The sequence below is a fragment of the Alligator sinensis genome, unplaced genomic scaffold (genome assembly GCF_000455745.1).
Source record: "Alligator sinensis unplaced genomic scaffold, ASM45574v1 scaffold428_1, whole genome shotgun sequence".
NCBI classification, from domain to species: domain Eukaryota; kingdom Metazoa; phylum Chordata; order Crocodylia; family Alligatoridae; genus Alligator; species Alligator sinensis.
In genome coordinates this window covers 1324861-1335303 of record NW_005841919.1, presented here as the reverse complement: position 1 = coordinate 1335303, position 10443 = coordinate 1324861, and the positions used below count along the sequence as shown (strand labels likewise).

The following is a 10443-nucleotide window of genomic DNA, read 5'->3' as shown; positions in this document are numbered from 1 at the left end:
CCAACGCCTGTGGGACACTCCATCCACCCCAGCATCGCAGCGTTCACAAACCATGCTGGTACCTTGAGGTATGTAGAAAAAACTTTTAAAGCTGTGTCTATGTCCAAATCGTTGATCCTCCGAATCGGCATCGAATCTTCAGATTTGGATTAAACCTAATCGAATCGGGGACAGTGATCCGAATCAACTAATCGAATCACTGTCCCCCATTTGGGCTGAATTCAAATTGAACAGGGTCCACTTCACACACTCCTAGTAGCAAATTAATCCTGCCCCCAACTCCAGTTCTTCAGATTTTGTCATCTCTCCTGCCACTCCTTGATAGAAGTGTTATAGTACATAGAGAGGCTGTGTCCAGAGCCTTAGAGTGGTCCTCATGGTGCTGTCCATAGTCTCACCTCACTTACTCAGTTTGGCCTCCTGTTACAATCACCAACTTATTCCTTCAAACAAAGCTGTGCCATAAGGTATCCAGGAGGCACCCAAGATCTGAACACTGGCACCAATTGAACCTCTTCATCACTAGGCAGTCCAATCTCAGTAATATCCTCCTTACTTGTAGCTACCATAATGCTGACTGTGACACTGATCACTCATTTGTGATCACCTAAGATCAAACTGAAACCAAAGAAAAGCTTCTGCTCTAAGTATCAGTGTTTGCTGTGCATTAACATCACCAATTTATCTGATCATCAGAAAACCTTGCAGTTTATGGAAGCTCTGGAGGATTCTGTCAGAGCTGCCCTTTGTGTGAAACTACAGAAGAGAAACGGGGAAGCCTCAAAAAAATGATTTGTCACTGCTGACTCTCTATTTGGCAAACAGGTCAGAAGAAACCGGGATTGTTTTGAAGTGCATTCACATGAATTGATTCCATTTATCAAGGTCAAACAAACTACTATGTTAACTCACAAGAAGAATGCTTCAAATGGGACTTTGAGGGAACTGAGGAAAGTAAAGAATGTCCAGCATGTCTCAAGATGCTGCACCAATGATTATTGGCTGTAATTGAAAAAATTCAATCTATACTTGACACTGGAAGCATGAGGCAATCAGGAAGGTGATAGGTCCAACTGCAAAGAAGTCAGTTCTGTTAAAGACAGCATCAGGAGAAGTCATGACAGACTGAAAACAACAGATGGGCAGATGGGTTGAACATTAGCTTTAATTTAATCCAAGGGAAAGTGTCAGTAATGCAGCCCTTAATTCTATTGAGTATCTATCTATCTTTGAAGAGCTTGATGATATTCCTTCTGTTGAAGACTTGAGTCGGGCCATGGACAATCTGGCCAGTGTTAAGACCCTAGGAAAAGATGGCATTCCCATGGAAGTGATCAAGTGTGGAAAACCTATGCTGCTTTCTCATCTATATGATCTTCTTGCTCACTGCTGGACAACGGGGACAGTGCCATTAGATATATGAGATGCCAATATAGTCACTTTGTACAAGAATAAAGGCAACCACAGCAACTGCAGTAACTATCCTGGTATTTCAGTATTAAGTTCTGTTGGAAAAATCATCACTTGGTAATGTTCAAAAGACTTCAGATCCTTGCTGGCCTGTGTTTATCCTGAGTCACAGTGCAGCTTCAGACCTAGTACATCCACCATCTTATGATCTTCTCATTCTGACAAATACAAGAGAAATGTAGGGAACAATGGAGATTTCTCTATGCCTCCATCATTGACCTGACCAAGACCTACAACCTTCTCAGCAGAAAAGCCCCTCTTCAAGTTATTGGAAAAGATTGGCTGTCCGCCAGAACTCCTCAATATAATCTGCTCTTCCTATGATGGAATGCAGGGCACGGTCAGTTATGATGGATCAGTGTCTGAGGTTTTTGAGATTTGAAGCAGAGTCGAGCAGTGCAATTGTCCTTGCCCCAACCCTGTTCGGGATTTTCTTCTGGTTTCTTCTGGCGTACACTTCTGGGTCTGCTACTGAAGGAATCAATTTCTCATCTGAGCTTGTATGTAAATAATTCAACCTCACATGCTTTTAAGCAAAGGCTAAAGTTGGAAAGTTTTTTGATTCTTGAGCTGTTGTTTGCCTATGATGTTGCATTAATATCCCTCAAAGAGTGACTTTTAAAGTCTCATCAGTTGCATCGCTCGTGCCTACCAAGAGTGTGGTCTTGCAGTCAGAATCAAAAAGGCTAGAGTTATGGGCCAGAACATTGATTCACTGCCAGAGATCACAACAGATGAACATGTATTGGATGCAAGTAAATGCCTTGGTTCCATTGTTATCAAGAATGTGTCACTTGAGCTTGAACTTGAATACCTATATTGGCACACCATCAGGTAGCATGCGCATGCTGAACAAGCAAGTGTGGAACAACAACAAACTGACTGTTAAGACCAAGGTCAAAGTATATCACGCTTGTGTCAATGCTCTTTTATACAGCAGTGAATGCCTACCAAGACATACTCTATTCAAGAAAAACTCTTCAACAGCTTTCACTTACGTTCTTTACTGCATTTTAGGAATTTCCTGGTGGGACAAAGTTGCCTACGCTGAGGTCTTGGAATGTGCCAACATTCTGAGCATCCACTATCAACGTTGATTTCAGTGGCTTGGTCATATGCAGAGGATGGACCATGGCCATATACCCAAGGATCTTTTATGTGGAAAATCCAGCAGGCACTGTGTGCTGCATGGTCCTGGAGTGGCCAGAGCAGGCACCTGTTCTGGGCACTCTGAGACGCATGCTGGATCCAGCATGAAGCGGACGCATGCTGGATCCAGCATGAAGCGGACGCATGCTGGATCCAGCATGAAGCGGACGCATGCTGGGGAAATATTTGTGCTCCAGCATGAGGCGGACGCATGCTGGATCCAGCATGAAGCGGACGCATGCTGGATCCAGCATGAAGCGGACGCATGCTGGATCCAGCATGAAGCGGACGCATGCTGGATCCAGCATGAAGCGGACGCATGCTGGAGTAGGCACTGTGCAGTACTGTAGGAGGGAAATATTTGTGCCTGGGGCAAGCCTGCAGCAGCAGCCCACCCTTGCCCCACGCACAGATGTGGGCGGCACATGCTGCTCCATGCTTGCACGAGAGTGCACACAGCAGTGGAAGCCACTCTTTCTCCCCCCGCCCCTCCCTGCAAATAATCCACTTGCCGCTCTGTCCCGCACCCTGCCCTGGCTGGGCAGCACCTGTTGGTGCTCCTTCGGCACCTGGGGCAGTTGCCCTGCTCAGCACCCCCTTGCTATGGTATTGGCTGTGTGCACTGCACTCCTGAGTGGCTGGTCTGGGACGCGTGCTGCATGTGGCTCCCCCTCCAGCCACTCCAGGGCACATGCTGGATCTGGCATGTGGAGGCTGGTCTGAGTCCAGTCTAGCCTGCAGATTTGCTAGATGAATTTGATATTCCTGTATTCCAAGTTACAAAGAAAAGGGAACAGCAGGGTAAGTGAAGCATACATGATGATGGTTTTAAGAAGCAGCATTCAAAGTTTACCATAGCCATAAAAACTTACAGTATTTATTGATTTTATTCATTGCTAATTCAGTTAATAGGGCAAACTTTTTTTTTTTTTTTTTTTTTTTCAAAACCCACCCGTAGTTTTAAATGATTGACCCTTATCTGGAAATTCAATTTAAAGTCATATTTAAGATCATCATATTGTATCAATATGGTCATGCCTGTATCATTTTGAACTGACTCCAAATCTTAAATAATTCAGGGCATGAAGGTCCCTTGTCATGCCATGTTTTATACTTTTAACATGAGGCCCACAATTTTGTTCCCTATATCCTGCTCTATTTGGCTAGCAGCCCGTTTCTTTGGGAATCCCAAGTAGAAGTGAACATTCATGCTAGTTTTCGCCAAGAGATCCAAAACAAAAAAACAAATAAAACAAACATTTGAAAAAATAAGCATTTCTGTTCCGAAGAAAAACACTTCAGAAAGTTTTATGAATATGAGAGAAAATGGAAACAATTTGTCATTGAATTCTATAATGTTAACCATTGAAAATATGCAGGCATCTAGTCTTAAGCAATGTCTTTTTGGCATGTGTTCACATATGTACTTACTTAACTTCTTTTATTTTAAGGCCATGGAACATCCTTTAATATAGATTGTAATGTCTGTTCTTGTTTTGCTGGGAGCTTGATATGTTCCACTCGTCAGTGTCTAAATGAACATAGTTCAGACGACGAACGTCGCATATTTACAGGTAACTCTCCAAAATACAGAAGGGTTAATTTCATTATTCATTTGTGCTTTAAGGGCGCATCACAAACAAGCGCACACATGCAGACATTCACCACACTACTAATTTGCATCACAGTGGCTTATTTTGACACTCGGAGATCCTGGTGTCAAACAAACCTGTGCTAGAAAAAAGCGGGGTTGTGCACATGGTGGTAGCATGTGCCACCAGAAACTGGAGCCTGGCTGTCCAGAGCCATGCTCGGCTGCTGGCCAGGCTCCACACACTCAGATTGCCACCTCTACAGCCCCAGAAAGCCCCCAGGATCCCAGGTAAGGCTGCTGGGGCCAGCTCAGATGCTGGCCTCAGCCTTCCCTGTCCCAGCTGGGGCAATTTGTCACATGCCAGGGTGCGTGTGCAGGGGTGTTCCCCGAGGATGAATAGCAGTGGCATAACTATGTGCTGCTGCTGTTTGTCCCTGGGAAAATGCATGTGTGCACTCATCTGGATGTGTCCTAAAAGTAACATAAAAAAGACTAGTTCCTGCTCTTTTTGCAGCTTGCTCAGAAACACACTTTTACCCTGTTTTTACTATATTTTTGTACTCAATTGATGACAAAGATCATCAACTGACTTTCTTACTATCAGATGATATACAATTTACCCTGGACCTCTAAATCCCAATTACTGCTCCAACTCCTCAACACAGGGGCCTTCATAATTTGAACATTTTCTGCCAGTTAAAGTAAGCAAGCTATATTCCTAATCTGTATATTGTATTTACAGGTCTGCCATGTAACTGTGCCGATCAGTTTGTTCCTGTATGTGGCCAAAATGGACGCACATACCCAAGTGCATGCATAGCTCGATGTGTTGGGCTCCAGGATTATCAATTTGAGTTTGGAACATGCATTTCCAAGGATCCTTGTAACCCTAACCCTTGTACCAAAAATCAGAGGTAAAACATTTAATTTACACACTCCTCTTTGGAATTTTCAATTAAAAAATGAGGTTATGCTTGCTTCTGTGGTAACTGTCTCATATAATGATAACAGTATTTCATTCTTGGCTAGATTATAAGTAACAGTGTGGGAATATGAGATTAAATTTACAAAAGAAATACATAGTTGGAATCAGATGTGATGGCTTATGGGGTTCAAAATAAGTGTTGGACACTCACCTCTTTGTTCAAAACACAATGTGATATCTGTACCTTTTAGTTTTTAGAGAAAGTGAGAGAGTCAGAATATTTGTATGCAGTTACAATTCTACCACTTCCTCCTTGAATAATTTCTCTGTTTCTTTATTTGTAAAGTAAGACCACTGACATATGTTCATTTAAAGCAGGGACAGGCGAAGTCCAGTCCGTATACCAGATCAGGCCTGCGGTGGACTCTGTTTCTCAGCAGCCCCTCCCCACATCACTGTGACTGGTTTCCATGGAGACCCTAAGAGCTACAGGGCTGTGACAGCCCGGGGCCAGTATTTCCATGGAGACTGGCCCGACCAGCACTGGCAGGGATATGGCTGGGCAGGGAGCTGCGCCAGGGTTGGGATATTGCACGGTGACAGTGTGATCTGGAGTAGGGGCAAAACCACGATCCGCTGCCTGCACACCCCTGTCCGGGGTGTGCAAGCAGCAGATCACAACTCTGGCCCACACTGTTACTGCTGCAAGATCTTGGCCCCAAAGCAGCTCCCCGCCCAGCCACACGCCCTGCCAGTGCTGCTCGGGTTGGACTCCATGGAAACCCAGGCCCTGTGCTGTCATGGCTCCGCCACTCCTGGGTCTCCATGAAAACAGGCCGGAGCAAGGTGGTCAGGGGCTGCAGGGCAATGGAGTCCAGCCGCTGGCTGGATCTGCCGTTTTGTCCACCCCTGACTTAAAGGCACTATGGGATCTGATCTCACAGCAGTCCTGTGGCAGAGGAACCTGCCCCTCTTTTGCCAAAATCCCTTCACTTTAGCTGAGCAGAGTAAGGCTTCTGCTGCCTCCCAGCAAGTGGCTGGCATATTTGCAGGATTAGCTAACATGTTACCATGTCAGAGTGTTGTCAAAACAAGCCTACCAAATGTGCCTTGGGCTGGCTATATTGCACAGTTTCAGATTTTTTCCTTCTTTAATTTAATTGTGTGGCTTATTGTATTGCTATTGTAAAATGAATATGACTGCACATACACAATGAGTAGCTTGATTCTGTTAGCATGATTTTTGGAATCTCTGCTTTTGATTGCTGCTAAAGGGCTACATTTTCCAATCTAGGAAGATGTTGTTATAGAAATAATATGGCATATCCGAAAGGAACTTAAAGTTCAGATAAAACATTCAGAATCTACTAGGAGATCAAACATCCTGTTGGTGTCATTTTAGCCAAAGTGTGTAGGTCTCCAGAGTATCTCTAGCTAGGAGAAAATATCATATTAGAAAAAATGATTAACACTTTTTGGCAGTCAATGTTACCCCAAAAGGGATATATCCTGAGTGTGGCAGAGAATAAAGAGCATCTAGTTAACTCTTAAAAACAGAGATTTTATTAGCCATTGTCCCCTTAGTCAATCAGTTATTATCATGTGTGGATAGCAGTGCCAGTTCAGTGACACTAGTTACCAAGCATTCCCTGGGAAGTCCTGTGAGTTATTGTCCTCTACTTTTGGGTGTTGGTTACTTTTTTGTGCAGCTGGCCTTTTCCAAAAACTGACTGCAAAGCTGTTCCTCTGTATCCAGGAAACTAATTAACTTTGTAAGACATCTAGTCCAACACCCATTATGGCTTAAAGCAGAGGTTCTCAAACTGTGGTCCACGGACCACTACTGGTCTGCGAGCTCCATTCAGGTGGTCCGCAGAAAGATTGCAGAACAATCGAGAATATCTGTACTTACAAGTTAAGACTACTGATATTAAAATATAAGTTGCGTGCTTTGATTTGTAGAACATAAAAAAGTTTATTAAGTGGTCCGCTGAGACCCTCAGCAATTTTCATGTGGTCTGCAAAAAAAAAAGTTTGAGAACCATTGGTTTAAAGGATTTGTGCTGTCTTCTGATCCTTGGGACAGGGAAGACCACCCATTTGGACAGCAGAGGGGTCTGTTCAAATTTAAATCAGTTGTCCCCTCATCATGAGAGAACAGTTTAGGGTGAGCTCCTTGGCTAAGGCAGGAGCCATCATTAGGGCCCAGTGGGAGATAAAGGCACTTCAACAAAATCAGTGATAACGTATAAACAGAAAAAAAGAGATTTGTAGAACAGCCATGTGAGCATCCATCACTTCATTCACCAAGCTCCACAGATTGGAGTTTGTCTCCTTGGCAAAGGGATTTCTTAGTAAGAAGTTGATGTAAATCATGGGCCTCATATAAAATAGCATATACAGCATTTATTTTGTATAAAAGAATGAAATATTTCTGTTTATTTTCCTTGATGTTTTTTTCTCTTCCTTAATTACTCTTTACTAGAAAAAAATGACTGCCAAAAGGAAAACAGAGCTGGGTACAAAATTTTTCATTCTAATGCTCCTCAGGTCTCTCAGCTGTCTGATTGAGAGCTAGAGCTTCATGTGTCCTACTGGCTGAAGCCTAAGGGAGTACCACTCTACCCTCTATCACCTTTGCTGCTCTAGGAAGCATACAAGAGACTTGGACCCTAGAGTTCAGAGTCTGTGGTCCCAAGACAAAACAAAACAACATGTAAGTGTGCTAGCACTGAGAGCAATATGGCAAGTCACATGTCCTTTCTCTGTCACATCAGAGTATCATGTCCAGATTATGGTGGATATCACTACCATGATGTTTTACATCAACAGATAGAGTGGTGCCAGGTCTCTCTACCTGTGCAAGGAAGTGGTTGCATTATGGCATTGGTGCACAAACCATCAAGCTTAGCGGCCTGCATAGCCACTGCCAGTCTTTATAATGCTGCTGAAAATTGTATAAGCCAACTTGTCTCGCTACACCATAAGTAGGAAATCAAGAACTCACTACTTGGAGGTGTGAGAGATGTTAATGTGATGAATCAGCATGTGTGAATCTTAAGTTTCTTGGTGTTACTTTCCATTGAATTGGCTCATGCTAATGCATTGAGAGTTTTACGTAGTGCTTTAAATATATTCTGTACCTGCCAGTCTGGCAGCACTCTCTCCCACTCTTGTGGCTAGGGTCATTTATTTCTGAAGTCCCTGAGGCAACATAACAAGTGATGACAAGGATGGGATCCTACAAGCAGGGCATGCATTAAAGCTGCAAGAAGAATCTGCTCTAACTGTGATTATGTGAAATTGGTGGGAACCTAAAACGGCTGCTTATAATGGAACTTTTTAGGCTGCTGAATAGCATCTTGGAGGACTGGCCTGTTTATGTAGAGCAGGTGGAGCAGTTTTTTGAAGTAAATGAGATTACCATGTGGAAACAGTTAGCTGTATAACTGAGTTTAGTGGGAGGAAAAATAATTATTTAATTGTGCACCCTGCTCACCCCAGAAAAGTCAGAAAACAAAACCTTTAAGGAATTCGTGAAAAATTTCCAAGAGCATCTGGCACTCAAGCCATTGGTTATCACAGAAGTGTTCAGGTCCCATAAGAAAAATCAGCTTGAAGGAGAATCTATTTCCTGTTTTGCAACAGAATTACAGAAATTGTCAGAACATTGTAATTTTAAGAATGGACTTAATGATTAATGCTTAATGAGGACCTCAGAAGCAGATTTGTGTGTGGGTTATTTAATGAAGTCATACAAAAGGAGTTCTTAACAGAGAAAGACCTCACCTTTAAACATGCTGTTGAGATTGGAATAGCTATGGAAACTTGAGCAAAAGACACCATAGAATTGTTTGCAGGGGTGCCTGTGGAAATAGGAAGGGATGAATTAATCAATATTCAATAGACAAGCCAGGGCAGGAAGCACTCTGATGTGTGCTAAATGGACAGTCTGATGGAAAATGGTCTCGTGCTCCAAGTAATTGCTGGTCTAAGGAATGCTATTGCTAAAATTGTAATAGAAAAGGAAATATCCATGGAGTATGCCATGCTAAGAGCAATAAAGAAGATTGTTCAGTAAGGGATAGGAAAGGGAATAACTAGGTATATTTAATAGATAGGGACAGTAGTGATACAGGTAGTAACAATGAAGGCTGGGACTATCTTGTATAAACAGGAGTGAAAAATCAGCCATCTGGTTGACACCCTGGGTGGCTTGGAAAAGTCATTAAAATGGATAGATAGATAGAGGCTGTACAGTGTCTGTTATCTCGCATTCTGAAAAAAATAAAAATAAGTGGAATTAAAGGAGACCCCAGTGTTGTTAAAAATGCATGTGTGCCCCCTGCTGATGATTGGTGGAGGGGCCCTGCTGCTTGCCACTTTTGATCTGTGGGGAAGCAAAAACCACCATTTAAAATAAGCTGTAGTTTTTGCCTCCTGGCTGATCAGCAACAAGCAGCAGGGCTACGGGGGCCCTTTGGCCAATCAGTGGCAGGAGGCAAAAACTGCACCATATTTAAAACTTGTTTTCACCTCCCCACCAATCAGGACTGAACAGCAGGGGAGAGGGGGGAATGCATTGGGAAAACTGCAAGATTAAAGGAGCCACTGTGTAGTGTACTTCTACCACATTTTTGGTAGGTCCTTATATATATGACATTGCAAAAAGGGGGACCTGCTGTCTGGGGTTGGGAATGGTTAAAAGAGATTCCTCTGAAATTGTGTAAAGATGCTGTAGACCTTTTCAAAGGATCCTGCAGAAACCAACACGAATTAGAAGGGATATTGAGCTTGGTTTCTGAAGTGTTCAAAAAAGGCATAGGAATCTTCAAACACATTAAAACTAAGATAATGGTAGATAAAAATGCCCAGGCCATGTTTAAAAAAACTTGGCCAGTTCCTTATAGCCTGTGGGCCAAGGTAGGTACAGAATTGGGCCCCTATAAAGAGAAGGCATACTTTCAAAAGTAGCCTGGACTGAGTGGGTCAAGCCTATAGCGGTCAAGTGGGTGGGGGGAGTAGTGCGGTAAGGGTATTTGGAAACTATAACTATAAGGTTACTATAAACCCTGCTCTGAAGGTTGATAAATAACCTTAAATTGAAGGTTTGGGGTTTTTTGCCATATTATTAGGGGGGCAGAGATTTAACAAAACTAATTTAGTGCAAGTTTACTGACAGATAAAAGTAGAAGAAGATTCAAAAGGGTGTCATACCATAAATACAAATTATGGTTGTGATATCCATAAATATACAAAAAGAGTTAATCATAGACTCTTCTGCTGTGGGGGAAAGGAGCGTCGT

The 10443-nt window shown here is 42.9% G+C and overlaps 1 protein-coding gene across 3 annotated transcripts in view; it reads left to right on the top strand.

Moving 5' to 3' along the window:
- RECK (reversion inducing cysteine rich protein with kazal motifs) overlaps nucleotides 1-10443 on the top strand; it is a 110775-nt gene that overhangs the window by 79309 nt on the left and 21023 nt on the right. For all 3 annotated transcript variants that reach the window (XM_025198300.1, XM_025198297.1, XM_025198299.1), the window contains exons 15-16: nucleotides 4071-4193; nucleotides 4956-5127. In XM_025198300.1, the coding sequence (XP_025054085.1) occupies nucleotides 4071-4193; nucleotides 4956-5127 (295 nt within the window). The remainder of the gene's footprint in view (nucleotides 1-4070; nucleotides 4194-4955; nucleotides 5128-10443) is intronic.